Source organism: Notechis scutatus, chromosome 12 (assembly GCF_049901735.1).
Source record: "Notechis scutatus isolate UNSWTSFEM ecotype Mainland chromosome 12, rNotScu1.2, whole genome shotgun sequence".
Lineage (NCBI taxonomy): Eukaryota > Metazoa > Chordata > Lepidosauria > Squamata > Elapidae > Notechis > Notechis scutatus.
Genome location: NC_142020.1, coordinates 14,877,146 through 14,893,424, shown reverse-complemented (window position 1 = coordinate 14,893,424; position 16,279 = coordinate 14,877,146). Strand labels below are relative to the sequence as shown.

Genomic DNA, 16,279 nt, shown 5'->3' with positions numbered 1-16,279 from the left:
TCACCTTCCCTTTCTCTCTTTCTCTCCTTCTCTTTCTCTCTGTTACTCATCTTTCCTTTTTCTCTCTCTCCATCTTTCTCTCTCTCTCCATCTTTCTCGCTCTTCTTTCTTTCTCCTTTCTCTCCTTCTCTCTCTCTCTCTCTTCTTCTCTTTCTCTTGGAAGAGGTCACTATTTCTAGAAAAAGGAAGCTTTTTCGGTGAATTTAAAACAACTCCTCAACAAGCTGGATAGGATGTTCCGAAGTCTCTTCCTGGGTCCCTCTAAATTTAAACAGAGAGAGTAAAAACGGAGGCCAAATGCTCCCACCACACTCCTTCATAAAGGGGAACGTGCAAACTCTCGGCTGTTTCCTATTTCTCTAATTATTTCATGATGAACCAATGTTCACTTGAAATCACACGCCTGCCTTGCTTAGGAATTCAAACTTGATGTTTTGGATGTAAGGGCCAGAAAACAACATGGCGGCTTGGGACCTCCCCGACTAAATGTGATAGAACTTCACTTGAGGTTCTCCAGGGAAAAGGAGCTGATAGACCCAGTTCATCCTTCAACCCATCTTCCTGGTCTTTTAAAAGCGTCTTTCTTTCATTTCCTTTCCTTTCCTTTCTCTTTCTTTCTTTCTTTCTTTCTTTCTTTCTTTCTTTCTTTCTTTCTTTCTTTCTTTCTTTCTTTCTTTCTTTCTTTCTTTCTTTCCATTCTTCCTTCCTTCCTTCTTTCCATTTTTTTTTCTTTCTTTCTCAACTAAAGATGAGAGAAGGTTCAATATTCAATCAACCAATGGTACCCCTTGCCCTCGGAAGTTGTGGGAGCGCCATCACTTGAGACTTCCAAGAAGAAATTGGACTGCCATTTGTCAGAAATGGTGTAGGGTCTCCCGCTTGGGCGGGGGGTTGGACTAGATGATCTACAAGTCCCTTCCAACTCTGATGATCTGTTATCTGTGATCTATTCCAAGGCTGTCAGCTTTTTTCCATGTTTCTTTCTCCAGGCTAAAAATGTGCCATTCTCTGCATCCTTTCGCCAATTTCTTTTGTCTTCGCAATGGCCGATTTATTTACAGGTTGATCCTTCAAGAGGCAGAAAAAGTGGCCGTTTTCGTGATTCGTGAGCCCCAGTCTGCCATTTCCGCAATGGACAGGCCCTGGTGTTTCTCAACACTTTATGAGCAGCTCTATTAAAATGAGTTAAATGTAATAGTTTGTTCCCCTGACTACTAAAAATATAAGAGGGCAATCAAGTTAGCAGAACATAAAAGTAAGTTAAGTCCTAATCATCCCCTTTCCTTTTTTCCTGTGTCGTATACAATAAGCCAGAAGGGCTGCAGAATAAAAGGAAATCTGGGACAATTTAAAAGGAAAAATACAACTATGATAGTTCTCATGTGGGGCATTTTAAGAGGCCTGAAATACACACCTTACTCGGAGGAGGAGGAGGAGGAGGAGGAGGAGGAGGAGGAGGAGGAGGAGGAGGAGGAGGAGGAGGAGGAGGAGGAAGAAGAAGAAGAAGAAGAAGAAGAAGAAGAAGAAGAAGAAGAAGAAGAAGAAGAAGAAGAAGAAGAAGAAGAAGAAGAAGAAGAAGAAGAAGAAGAAGCTTTCCCTAAGAAACGCAAGTGCTTATAATGAAAAGAGGAGAGAGAAAACTGTTGAAAACCAATTAGAATTGAATAGAAGCATTCTATTCTCTCTCCCTGCCAGGTTGTGAAAACAGCAGTGCAAACGTTTCTGCAGCCCAAAATTTTAAAAGAAAATAAATCAGTGCTCACTTAAAAATGAAATACCCCCCCCCCCCACACACACAAAGATAGAAAGAAAGAAATCTAACAACGGGTCCAGCTCAGGAGAATGACTAAAAAACCCCACGTGACCTTTAGACAGTGCGCACCCTGTGCAACCATCAAACACAATTTTCCCACGGGTCAGAAGAATGAGACGGCGTCTCCTCGCCAAGCCTGTTTATCTTTGAATGTGCCTGACCACGACGAGTGGAAAGTCACAAATGTGTTAGCTTGCGATGACACCGCAGAGCCAATGTTTTCAGCCAATCCCCGAGCATTAAGTGAAGGGCCCAAGAAATCCTGAGTGATAAACACACAGAGATGTGCTGGAAGGATGCTAAATCCATAAAAAGGTCTTAACCCGCTTGGTCATGCCTAGCAATTTGGCAGTTGGAATCCCACCGCGCTCAAGGTTGACTCGGCCTTCCGTCCTTCCGAGGTGGGTAAAATGAGGACCCAGATTGTTTGGGGGCAAAGAGGCTGACTCTGTAAACCATTTAGAGAGGGCTGTAAAGCACCATGAAGCGGTATATAAGTCTGCTGTAGCTTGGGAAGGAAGGAAAGGAGGGAGGATGGGAAGGGAAGGGAAGGGAAGGGAAGGGAAGAAGGAAGGAAGGAAGGAAGGAAGGAAGGAAGGAAGGAAGGAAGGAAGGAAGGAAGGAAGGAAGGAAGGAAGGAAGGAAGGAAGGAAGCCATGGTGGCACATTTGTTACAATGCAGTGGTGCAAGCTAACTCTGCCCACTGCCCAGAGTTCAATCCTGACCGGCTCAAGGTTGACTCAGCCTCCTGTCCTTCCGAGGTGGGTAAAAGGAGGATCCAAATTGTTGGGGGCAAAAGGCTGACTCTGTAAACCGCTTAGAGAGGGCTGTAAAAGCACTGTGAAGCAGTATATAAGTCTGCTATTGCCTGGGAAGGAAGGAAGGAAGGAAGGAAGGAAGGAAGGAAGGAAGGAAGGAAGGAAGGAAGGAAGGAAGGAAGGAAGGAAGGAAGCCATGGTGGCACATTTGTTACAATTCAGTGTTGTAGGCTCTGCCCACTGCCAGCAGTTCAATCCTGACCAGCTCAAGGTTGACTCAGCCTTCCATCCTTCCGAGGTGGGTAAAAGGAGGACCCAGATTGTTGGGGGCAAGAGGCTGACTCTGTAAACCGCTTAGAGAGGATGTTAAAGCATTATGAAGTGGTATATAAGTCTAAGTGCTATTGCTATTGCTGTTTTAACCAGAATTCTCATTCCAAATTGCCCTTCCAATTGATATGTGCGCACAGACGTCGTTGGAAATTTGCCCTAATGCTTTCATGGATTTCTTGTCTTATGGAGATTCTCAATCAGGATTGTCCCAAAGGTGCTTTTTTTTTTTTTTTTTTTCAAGAGACAACTGGACTTTCTTGGTTTTTCCTTGAAGACGTTTCGCTTCTCATCCAAGAAGCTTCTTTAGTTCTGGCTGAATGGTGGAGGATGGAAGGATTTATATTCCTTGCAGTCATCTGGTTGTTGATGCTCTTTCTGAGAATCATTAAGGCCACTTGGAGGTTTATCCATGCCCTCGGGGGTCACCCGAAGAGTGCAGATGGGTGTGGGCACTGAATAAACCTCCAAGTGGCCACAATCACTCTCAGAAAGAGCGACAACGACCAGATGACTGCAAGGCCACTACACGAACAGCGCTCAGTCAAGGACTGAATCTACCTGTACAATTAGCAGAATTGGCAGGATGTCCTTTTTTTAAAATGAAGCCAGCATCGTCCTCTAAAGGTCGCCTCCAGGGAATAAATGCTGGCACTCCAAAACGCAGCTCACTTTTTGGAAAGATGGCACAGGTTATGCTAAAGAAAAAGAAAAAGAAAGGCACAGATAGGCCAATCCCAAGGACGATCCGTTAAAGAGGAACACTCATAAACCAGCTGCCGACGTAGCCTGCGTGATGCTCCTCGGGGGATGAGAAGGAATTAAGGGCACATCTAACGGGCCAAGAGGGCAGCTTCCCCACCGTGGGATCAGGAACGGAGAACAACGCCCTCCGAAGGACCTTCCCCAGGTGCCGAAACAGCCAATGCAAGCTTCACACGCGCCACCCGAAATAAACCCAGGCCACCGAGCGCATTTTACTCCGTGGCATCTAATGAAACTCCTAAATCTCCTTGTCGAATGCCAGATGCCCATAACGAACCAGAGAGAGCTCAGCAGATGCTTCCGATCTGGCTGGCACCCAGCTGGAAGAAGTTTGAAAAGTGTGTGTGTGTGTGTGTGTTCCCTTCCATTCCCCCCCCTTCTCTCCCCCCCGCCATGTCCAAGATTGCTGCACCGGCACAGAGTTCTTCTCCAGCTTTGTAACTTTCCTGTGTTTCATACGTAACGTTTTTAATCTAATTGGCCCCAGGATTTATAATCTGGGCGTCTCTGGCTACGGCTGCACAAAATGATGCTGTGGTTTCTTTTTTCCCCCCCACCAGGATGGGTTGGAGAAAGAAGGGAAGGAGGGAAACAAGCAAAGGCTGCAAGCTCCATCTTCTGTCCGGGAGACATTCCTGCAAGCCGAAGAGAGAAATTTCCTTTTTTTCTTTTCTTTTTCTTTTTCCCCTTCTGATGCACCTGCTGCTTTTTCTCCCCCCCACCCCCCCACCCCGGCATTTATTCGAAAGGCAGGAAATCCGCAGCTTTAAAGAAATGATTTTCTGCAGAGAGAATAGCGGTGCCACCTGAAAAGTTTTCTGCATAGGCAAGGAAGAATTAATCTAAAACTGAAGTGCAACAGGCGTAGCTCGACTTTGAAAAGGCTAGATTGAGCAAAAAAAAAAAAAAGAGGGAGGGAGGGAGGGAGGGAGGGGGATGTAGTTGAGGCAGCAGCAAAAAAATTAACATTTCCCCACAATGCGAAGTTTTGTCAGGCAGCCACTCTGGTTGACACATGTGCATATCTTGTCAGCATTTACATGATAAGCCCCAATTTTCAGCCATTGTTGATCAAACCAAACACAATTTGGAAGGCAAACTTTTCAGGCCCAGATGCCGAAATAAATTATGCACATTCGTCATCTACGTATCGGAGTGGCAAGGAAGCTTTCTTTTCTTTTCTTTCTTTCCTTTTCCTTTTTTGAGTTTTGCTACTTACGACAGTTTTGAGTATTTTGCTAGGCACAGCTAAACAAAATTTCTTGCTAAGGAAACTTCACGAGACAGTTCATCCTTTGCGAGATGGGAGGATATTTGGGAGGGAGGGAGGGAGGAAGGATAGATGGATGGAGAATGGATGGATGATCGATGGACGGATAGATGTAGAAATGGAGGATGGAGGGATGGCTGGATGAAGGATGATGAATGGATGGATGGATGTAGAAATGGAAGATGGATGGATAGATTGATGGAGGGATGGCTGGATGGAAGACGATGAATGGAAGATGATGGATGGATGAAGGATGGTTGGATTGATGGATGGATGTAGAAATGGATGGATGGATTGATGGAGGGTTGGCTGGATGGAGGATGCTGAATGGATGGATGGATGGATGGAAGACGATGAAGGATTGATGAATGGAGATGGATGGATGATGGATGGAGAATGGATGGGTGGAAGGAGGATGGAGGGATGGCTGGATGAAGGATGATGAATGGATGGATGGATGTAGAAATGGAAGATGGATGGATAGTTTGATGGAGGGATGGCTGGATGGAGGATGCTGAATGGATGGATGGATGGATGGACGGAGGATGAATGATGGAGGGATGGAGGGATGGAGGAGGATGGAGGGATAGATAGATGAAGGGATGGAAGATGATGAAGGATTGATGAATGGAGACGGATGGATGATGGGTGGAGAATGGATGGGTGGAAGGAGGATGGAGGGATGGATGATAAGGAACAGAGGGATGAGGGATGGAGGGATGGATGATGAGGGATGGAGGGATGATCAATGGAGATGGCTGGACGGAGAGATCAAGGACAGATCCATGGATGGATGATGGAGGGGGGGGGATGGGTAGATGGAACAATGCTATCCATGCTTGACTCAGGAAGTCCACATTCAAACTTATTGCATTGGGACATAGCAAAGACAGGATCCTTGCGACCAAAGACACAATAATCCTAAACGTTCATTGGGCTCAGGTGGCAAGAACAGGTGACAACACTCCTGAGCCTGCGTGGCCATCCCTGTGGCTTGTTCCCCAACTCCTCCAGAGCAGGAGGCAGGTGACAGGCTGGCTGTGAAGAGCCTTCATCTCCTCCGCGTCTGAGCACACCTGTCATTACCTGCCTCCTACCACCAGGTAACTACCAGGCAGGAAGGGATTCAACCAGCCCTGAGAAAAGAGCTAATGACTGATTAGCTGGGGAATTTGTCAGGTCTGTGCTCTGGCACCCTGGATGGCTTTTCAGACAATTTACTTTAAAGATATAATCGCATTTTATAGCTGCTCTTTAAATAGATGGAAAGCTGCCTGGTGGTGAGCAAACTCTAATATAGCTCCCAGTTCCTTCCAAAAACCAAGTCCTGCTTGATAAGTTTTATACTGGGCTGAGGAATGATCATTTCAGCTTTAAAATGTAGGTACTTCTTGACTTACAACTGCTTAGTGACCGTCTGATTACATTAACAGGGTTGGAAAGGACCTTGTAGGTCATCTAGTCCAACCCCCCACCCAAGCAGGGGATCCTACACCATTTCTAACCGATGGCAGTCCAGTCTCTTCTTGAAAGCCTCCAGGGATGAAGCTCCCACAACTTCTGAAGGCAACTTCTGTTCCATGGGTTGATTCTTCTCACTGTCAGAAAGTTTCTCCTTATTTCCAGATTGAATCTCTCTCCTTGGTCAGTTTCCATCCATTATTCCTTGTCTGGCCTTTGGGTACTTTAGAAAATAGCTTGACCCCCTCCTCCTCCCTGTGGCAGCCCCTCAGATATTGGAAGACTGCTATCCTGTCTCCCCTGGTCCTTCTCTTCTTCCCTAGACTAGCCAGGCCCAGTTCCTGCAACCGTTCTTCATATGTTTTCGTCTCCAGTCCCCTAACCATCCTGGTTGCTCTTCTCTGCACTTTTTCTAGAGCCTCAACATCTTTTTTATAGTGTGGTGACCAAAACTGGATGCAGGACTCTAGGTGTGGCCTTACTAAGGCTTTATAGAGTGGTATTAGTACCTTCCTTGATCTCGATTGTATCCCTCTGTTAATGCAATTTAGGATTGCATGGGCATTTTTGGCTGCTGCTGCACACGGCTGGCTCCTATTTAGCTGGTTGTCCACTAAGACTCCAAGATTCCTCTCCCAGTTCCTGCTATTGAGCCTGGTTTCACCCAGTCTAGATGTGTCCTTTGGGTTTTTCTTGCCTAAGTGTAATAAGATTTTACTTTCCTCTACGTTGAATTTCATTTTGTTAGATAGGGCCCAGGATCCTAGTCTGTCAAGAGTTACCTGTCTAAAGTTCCCACAGCACTGAAAAAGGGGCTTATGACCATTTTTCACACTTATGACCTTTGCAACATCCCCATGGTCACGTGATGTACATATGGATCAGAGTCAATGGGGAAGCCAGATGCACTCAACGACCGTGTTACTAACTTAACAAGTGCAGTGACTCGCTTAACAACGGTGGCAGGGAAGGTCGTAAAAATGGGGCAAAATTGACTTAACAAATGCCTCACTTAGCAACGTAAATTTTGGACTCAGTTGTGGTCGTAAGTTACAAGGACTGTCTGTGTACATTTTAAAAAGAAAAACACGAATCCCAATAATTCCAGGAGAACAGATGCAACTATTCGGCACCCAAATTTTGATCCTGTGACTGTGTCGGTCATTTAAGTGTGAGGTGGTTGCAAGTCACTGTTCTCAGCATCCCCCCTGCATACAGGCAGCCCTTGCTTACTGTCCTTGCCTCATTCAGTGACTGTTTGGAGCTGTATGAAGAAAAGAGTTTCAACCCATCTTCGTATTTATAACCCTGGCAGCGTCCCGCAGTCGGCCACAGAACGACCGCTTAAGTGACTCACTTAATGACCGAAAGGAAAGCGAGTTCCTTGGGAGTTTTTTTTCCCCCTTAGTGACCCCTGGGACTAGCAATGGAATTACCAGCAGCAATTATGGTCGCTAAGCGAGGACTGTCTGTAAAAGGAAACCCATGTTGTCCCCAGCACAGACAGTTTACATTGAGGCCAATTCTTCTATCGCCACCTGAGAGTTAATAGTGATTCATCTAATTGTAGTAAGTGGCTATTAGCTACGGCAAGGCAGGCAGTGAAATGAAGGGCAGGCCAGGCAGGGAGGGAATGACGGCATGTGCTACACGGGAGTTGAGCCAGTGTATCCTTGGCCTGGAAGCAGAGCGGGCTGGAGGGAGGCGGCGGCGAAGAGGCAGAGAGAACTTTCCACTCCAACTGTGCCAAAATAGCTCACAGCCCCGTCATTAGGCTGCTGGCTGGCTTTCCACGCAACGCCTGCCAGACAGGCGAACTCCCGGGCTCGTGTCTAAACAAAGCCAGATAAAGAGGAAGGAAGGGAGGGAGGGAGGGAGGGAAAAAGAAGGAAAGAGAAAGAAAGAGAAGAAAGAGAAAGAAGAAAGAGGGAGGGAGGAAGAGAGAGAAAGGAAGGAAGGAAGGAAGGAAGGAAGGAAGGAAGGAAGGAAGGAAGGAAGGAAGGAAGGAAGGAGGGAGGGAGGAGGGAGGGAGGGAGGAGGAGGGAGGGAGGGAGGGAGGGAGGGAGGGAGGGAGGGAGAGAGGGAGGGGAGGTGGGGAGGAGGGAGGGAGGGAGGAAGAAAGAAGGAAAGAGAAAGAAAGAGAAGAAAGAGAAAGAAGAAAGAGGGAGGGAGGAAGAAGAGAAAGGAAGGAAGGAAGGAAGGAAGGAAGGAAGGAAGGAAGGAAGGAAGGAAGGAAAGAGGGAGGGAGGGAGAAAGAAGGAAAGAAAGAGAGAAAGAAAGAGGAGAGAAAGAAAAAAAAGAAAGAGGGAGGGAAGAAGCAAGAGAGAGAGAGAGGAAGGAAGGAAGGAAGGAAGGAAGGAAGGAAGGAAGGAAGGAAGGAAGGAAGGAAGGAAGGAAGGAAGGAAGGAAAAGAAAAAAGGGAGGGAGGAAGCAAGAGAGAGAGAAAGAAAGGGAGGAAGGGAAGGAGGGAAGGAATTAACTGATATGAAGGAAGCATGAAAGAGGGAGGGAGGAGGGAAAAAGAAAGGTAGCTAGGAAGGAAGGAAGGCGAGAAGGAATTGAGTGAGAGATAACGGAAAGAAAGCATGAAAAAGGGAGGGAGGAGGGAAGGAGATAGGAATGAGAGAGATGGAGAGTATGAGGCAGGGAGAGAGGAAGGAATGAACAAAGGAGGAAGTAAGAGAGACATGAAGGGGAGCATGAGGGAGGGAGGGAGGGAGGAAGAAGTTCTGAAGGTAAAATTCCTTTCCCAATTTATTGTCTTTTTCCCCGAGCCAAGAGACCGGCCTTCCCCATGAAGATGCTCCTGGCCTCCATGAACCAAAGAGACCATCTAACATGAGAGCCAGACCTCCAATCAAACCAAATTAATTAATCTAATTAATCTGACCTGGATTACGAGCAACGTGAGGAAGGGAGCCTGCTCCAAAGCCATTGGCCACTTTTTGCCCAGAAAATACCACCCGGCATCTGAACTTTCAAACCCCCAGCTCCATCTTTATATTAAAACAAACTTTACTGAATATACAATTAAAATAAAACGAACAACCACATACACAACATAGAAAAATAGAGAAAACAAAAAAAATTAATAAAAGGCAATTCCATTATCGACAGTTTGTGGTTCCTTATTTGTTATCATTATTGGTGTCATATTTACAATTAAATCTTAATGAGAGTATACAGTTATTACCTCCTTTACGGTTTAATAATGTTTACTGTTATATTGCTATCTTTGTTCTATCCAATCATACCAACATTCCCATCTTTATAAACAAGCCAGCCAGGATGCTCCCAAAACCCCCCTGGCTTAATTCTGAATCGTTGGGCTTAATTCAGGATCTCCTCTACCGCCAGGGACGCCCGAATAATCCAAGAACAGGGGACCAATTAGAGCCGTTTCGATCCAATTCATCATGCGGGAAGCATCTTCTATTTCAGTGATGACTGACCTTTTCGTCGTCATGTACCCAAAGTGTGTGCATGTGCGGCTGCACCCATAATGCAGCACAAGCACATGGCCTCCTGGACATGTGCAACAGATACCCAACAATCAGCTGACTGTCGGGAGGCGTATGTGCAGTGCATCTCTTCCAGACGACCGGCAGAAATGGCTCTGCGTGTCACTTCCAGCATGCGTGCCATAGGTTCGCCATCACAGTCCTATTTTAACAATGGCAGCTGGCATGGGTCGAGGCATGCCAACTGGGCGGCACCACACTGTAAGCTGCGTATTTTGTTTTTAATTCGATAAAAGTTCAATTCTGAAGCAGGCGAAGAGAGATGTACTTAAGAAGCCGAGCTGGAGGATAGTATTGATTCCATTCTCCGTCCAAAGCAGGAGGAATCGAACTAGGGCCCAGCAGGAAACGGGGAGCAGAGCGCTGTTTATTATCAATATTCACATGGATGGACAGGGCTGGGTGGGAAGTCTAAATAAGGACATTTGGAACACCTGAACCTTTCCCCCCACTTATGACCATTGCATCATCCCCCTCGACTACGTGATCAAAATTCAAGACAGTCAGCGACTCTGTTCTGACCAAGGTTTCCGAGACCGTAATTACGCACACGCTTAGTCCAAACAACTCGTTTTATTTCAGTGCTGGGAATTATGTTCATTCCCAGCCTGTAGTGAGTCTCAAACAGTCCCTCGAGATAAGCACCCACTTTTCTCTCCTTTGAATTGCTCCCAACCACAAAAGTGCCAAATGAACTATAAAAAACCAACTGAAGTACAAAGTCCAGACAGAACTTCAAGGTTGAATCCGAACAGAGTGAACGACTTTGCTTCCTGCAAAGGTTTCTTCACCTTTTCCTGTCCTTTATACCTTAGGGGAGGGGAAATCATTTCCCAGACTTACTCCAGAGTTGCCCGTTTTATCTCAGCTGCTCTTTCCTTCTAGCAGCTCTGTGCACACGCGCACTGGGAACAGGCTCCCCTTGCTCCTCTGCCTTGCTGCTGCCAGACTCCTGGAGGCTCCGGAGTCAGCACCCTACTCCCAGATGGTCCTGGCCCCATCTCTGCATCGGACGCAGGACCCTCGTCTGACTCCCTGGCTGACCCCCATTCTTCCCCACTGTCCGATTCCACAGCCGTCTGCACCGGGCCAAACCGGTAGCATACCACCACTGTAATACAGTCTTACTCAATACTTGGACAGTACTGAGGGAATTATTTGTTTAGCAGAGTGATGGCGTTCGGGGAAAAACTGTCCTTGTGTCAAATTGTTCTGCTGTGCAGTGCTCTACAGCGTCGTTTTGAGGGTAGGAGTTGAAACAGTTTATGGCTGGCATGTGAGGGGTCAGGAGATGTTTTCACAAAGCCAAAACAGAGGCCACTTCGGACTTAATAAAAACCAGGCCACCCCAATGGGATGACCGTGCAATCTGACCATCGACGACCCAAACTGGTTTTCTGTAGCATCCAGAAACCTACATGGAAATGCCACCCTCCCCCTCAGGTGAAGTTCTCCTTAAAGACCCACCCAAAAAGCAGCCGAGAACATGCTAGGAAGCTCCTAACACGTCTTTGGAAGAAGTAGAGCAGATCTTTGCAAGTTCATCTCGCTATAATCACTTATGATTGCACACAGTGGACACCAAATAATAAAAGGAAATGTGCACGCTTCCCACCTGGAGAGCCGAAAGGGGTAGCAGCAATAACCCAGAATTAATTAAGATGATGCTGTTTGCTTGCTGGTATAAAACGGGCATGGTTGCCATCACAATGGAGCTTTGGTAGTTGCTCAATTACACTTTTCCCCCTCCGGAGTCGTAAGCCGTGGAATACCACTAAATCTACAGAATATCACAGTCAATTTTACTGTTTCCTTGCTCCGAGATGGAATGTACTTTTAGGACATAATGTCCTCAAGATCAAACCTAAACAACGGATGAAACGAAAACCATAGAGAAATGTACCGAGGTTAAGATGCTAAAAAAATGTATTTTAGAAGCACACATTAACCCCCCCCTCCAAAAAATAAATAAATAAAATAAAATGGATTCTTCCAATGCTGAAACTTAATGAAAAGGATGTTTGATGGATCGCGTTTGGTAAAATGAGCTCGACGTTTTGGGCGCTAGCAATAGCACTTAAACTTATATACTGCTTCATGGTGCTTTACGGCCCTCTCTAAAGTGGTTTACAAAGTAAACCTCTAGCCTCCAACAATCTGGCTCCTCATTTCACTGACCTTGGGAAGGATGGAAGGCTGAGTCAACCTTCAGCCGGTCAGGATCGAACTCTTGGCAGTGGGCAGAGTCAGCCTGCAATGCTGCATTCTAACCACTGGGCCACGATGGCCCTTCCCTCCCCTCCCCTCCTCCTCCTTCCTTCCTTCCTTCCTTCCTTCCCTCCCTCCCTCCCACTTAGCACTTAGACTTATATACCACTTCACAATGCTTCACAGCCCTCTCTAAGCGGTTTACAAAGTCAACAGCCTGCAATGCTTGCTGCATTCTAACCACTGGGCCACCATGGCCCTTCCCTCCCTCCTTCCTTCCTTCCTTCCTTCCTTCCTTCCTTCCTTCCTTCCTTCCTTCCTTCCCACTTAGCAGTTAGACTTATATACCGCTTTACAGTGCTTTACAGCTCTCTGTATGTGGTTTACAGAGTCAACTCTTGCCCCCAAGAATCTGGGTCCTCATTTCACTGACCTTGGGAAGCCAAGTCAAGCTTGAGCTGGTCAGGATCGAACTGCTGGCAGTGGGCAAGAGTTTAGCCTGCAATACTCATTCTAGCCACTGCGCCATCATGGCTCAAACAGGTCTCCCTCTCCTAAAAGCCAGTCTAGGGTGCTAAAATTAAGCCGAGCTCCTAAATCTCATACCAGATACGAACACCGTCCTTGGACTGTACATTTAGAAGGAACAAAACGCCAGGACCTCGGATCAGGCCACCTGGTTTATTGTTGCAGCCGACCGGATGCCTCAATTGCAACCACCACCTGTCCTTTTCCAAGTCGTGTCCACATGAAAGGAAGTAAATGTCTTATGAATTTTTTTCTGACCATCAGATCTTTTATGTATCACATAATAAAAATTTGCTTTTTAGTGGTTCCGGATGCTACTCTGGGAATTTTGAAATAAAGCCATAGTTCAAATATAGGCATGCAGTCGCCACTTAAAAGAGAATAAAACATTACAGAGGAACTGAGATCTTAGCATTTAAGAAGCGGAATTGGACAGTGTCTGGGAAGAACTTGAAAGTTAGAATTTCTGAGAGTTAGTTCTCGTTTTCGTTCTCTCTCTCTCCCTTCCCCTTTCCCTCTTACTCTCTCCCCTTCCCTCTTTCTCTCTCTCTCTCTCTCTCTCTCCTCCCCCCCCCTCCAATTCATTGCACTCATTAGCCCTTTGAAATAAAATAAAAAATCTCTTAAACTTAATTCTCCCTTTCTTACGTTTAAATTAATTGTGTCCGGGATGAACAGGCAATGGGGAGAAAAGCAGCGTTTTCCTTTTTAACCATAACGTTATTCCTGCCAATTAAAGCACTAAAGAGAAACGTTTTGTATTACAGACCAGGAATTAAACGCCTGGGTGGTTGGTGGGGAATTGTTACCTTCCCATTGAAGCCGTGGTGGGATTCAGCCGGTTCACAGCGGTTTCGGAGAACCGGTTGCTAACTTTTCGAGTGGTTTGGTGAACTGGTTGTTGGAAGGAATCCTTAGGGCAGAGAAGCGGTTGTTCGATTATTTGAACGCCACCACTGCATTGAAGCATGGATGACGCCCAGCCCAGGCAAGATCGACGTGGCCCAACCCCATTTTTCCCAACTTAAAAAAGCAGAGGGAGGCAATTGCTTGGCTTTCTAAACCAGGTTTCTGGAGCTCAGTGAGGACCTGAAGTAGAGAACATCGCCCTTCTGTCTCAACTGGGCAGAAAAGCCAACCAGCAGCAGCAACAACAGCTGGGGACAAACATCAGAGAGACAATTAACCCAGTTTGAAACACAAAGTCCTTTACCTGTTTGTGATGGCAGCGTTCTGTTCTTTCAGGATCAGCTCCCGTTGCTGAAGGCCAATTATGTGCCGGGAGACATCGTCGGGACTCCTGAACAATGGGAAGAGATAAAGGAGAATGAGCAGGCTAAAGGGTTAAAAAAAAAAAAACAGCAGCTTTTTCTTCTATTTCTTCTAAAGATCCGGATGGCTACAAGGTGATAAGGAGGGAGATGTATCAATGACAGTTATAGGATATTGAAACAATTTGGGTGCAGGGTGGATAGATGGAGGGAGGAAAAGGAGGGAGGGAGGAAAAGGAGGGAGGGAAGTAAAGGACAAATAAAAGAAGGAAGGAAAAGGAGGGAGGTGAAAGAGGAAGGGAGGGAGGAAAGAAGGGAAAGGAGGGAGGGGGGGAGGAAAAAGTGAGAGATGTGAAGGAAAGCATGAAAGAGGAATGGAGGAAGAAGGGAAGGAGGTCGGAATGAGAAGGTAGGCAGGTAGGTAGGTAGGTAGGTAGATATTGAGTGAGATGAAGGAAAGCATGAAAGGGAGAGGGGGAGGGAGGATCTGAGAGAGAGATGAAGGATGGGATGCATGAAAAAGGGAGGGATTGAGGAAGGAAGGAAGGAAGGAAGGTAGGAAGGAAGGAAGGAAGGAAGGAAGGAAGGAAGGAAGGAAGGAAGGAAAGCATGAAAGGGAGAGGCGGGAGGAAGGATGGAATGCATGACAGAGGGAGGGATTGAGGAAGGAAGAAAGGAAGGAAGGATTTCCTAAACAGAAAGGCACACCACTTCAAAACTCTCTTTATTTTTCTTTTTTCCAAAGACCTTTTGCCAGAAGCTTGGCAAATCCACTGCTCATTAAGGAAGACTTCCTTCTCTCTCTCTCTCTCTCTCTCTCTCCTTGAAAACACTAAGGGGGGGGGGAGAAGAGAGATTCTAATTGTTTCAAAACTAATTGCCTCCCATCAGATAGGAAGAGACCGGAATCGCCTTATCAAACGCCAGCCGTGGCTGGTACAAGCATGCTTGGATGATGCTCCTGTTGTTAAGATCTCCCACCATCTCCCCTTGGCGGGCTAGACAAAGCCTCCCACTTAATATCAGCCGTGTCAGCTATTGATAGCTGATGTTCCCACCAAGGAGCAAGGTGAGAGATGTCAGCTGTGGCTGATGATCCGATATTGTATTTGAAATATGCAGCTTGTAAACAACCACTTGCCAAACTCCCCTGCAGGCAAAGAACCAGACAGAGAATTAAAAGGTAATTGATTTATTTTATTTTATTTTCCCCGCTAATCCAGATAAAGGTTTCCAGCCGGCGGAAAAAAGCCCGCCACGGTTCCCGCAGGCCCCTGAAACTCCGGCAGGCCCAAATTATCCTCGCCTTTCCCCACTGCAAATGAGGGGGGGAGGGGGGGGAATTCATGCTCGGAGCCCCGAAGCATCTGTTCTTTTTTATTATACCCAGTGCAGCACTGCCCTCTGTTGAACCGAAGGCTGCAAAGGATTCCCACAGAAGGTTTCTGTCTCACTGATGGATACAGTTTACAAGAGTTTATTTTGTGATTGAAAGGAATGGACTTAAGTCCTTAGAAGCTTCATTGCACTGGTTAATTAGTTTAAAATGTATGTGTTGAGATAATTCCCTGTGAGGAGAATGAGCGCACACAGGGAGACGTAGTGAGAGTGGTGATGAATAACACACAACCAGCACACAGATACACTGTATAGTAAAATGTAGGTTTTTTTACTTCCAGTAAACGGTTAAGCAAAGTCCAACAAACAGTTCAAGTCATACACGGTTAAGGCAGTCAGTATTCAGTCCAGGGATAATCCAAAAACAAAGCCCAGTACCATAAACAGTTCAGTAACAGACTTACATCAAATCCAAGAAGAACTATGATCAGCAACAGTCAATAGGGAAATGCAGGAACGGCAACACTCTCAACAACAGGACAGAACAACCCAGGTTTCTGGCTCTATCTTATGGCCGTTTGAGGAACCACATCCAATTACAATTTTAGCATTCCCTTAGAGACAGTATTAAAATGTCTATCCTGGTTTATATATTTTCCAACCCAACTGTTAGGTGACTTACATTCCTAACAGTATGCAGATTTGAAATGGCGCAGCGTCAAGCCTGAGCATAAAAAAAAATAAAAAAATAAGCCGCGAGAACCTCAGAAAATATATATATATATATATATATATATATATATATATATATATATATATATATATATATATATATATATATATATACACACACACACATACATACATACACACACACACATATATACATATACATATACATATACATATACATATACATATACATATATATATATATATATAGGTTAGAGAGATTTAATTGCCTGCATCTAATTCCGTTCCTCCAATTCAAGGGTCAGCCATAGTAGAATTCAAG

General features: G+C 45.8%; 1 protein-coding gene across 6 annotated transcripts in view; it reads right to left on the bottom strand.

The window, feature by feature from the left end:
• MAD1L1 (mitotic arrest deficient 1 like 1) overlaps nt 1-16,279 on the bottom strand; it is a 301,718-nt gene that overhangs the window by 254,471 nt on the left and 30,968 nt on the right. For all 6 annotated transcript variants that reach the window (XR_015745184.1, XM_087942214.1, XM_087942215.1 and 3 more), the window contains exon 10: nt 13,869-13,955. Coding sequence is in view for 5 of the 6 variants with exons in the window: in XM_087942214.1 (XP_087798340.1) it covers nt 13,869-13,955 (87 nt within the window). In the remaining variant the exon portion in view is untranslated. The remainder of the gene's footprint in view (nt 1-13,868; nt 13,956-16,279) is intronic.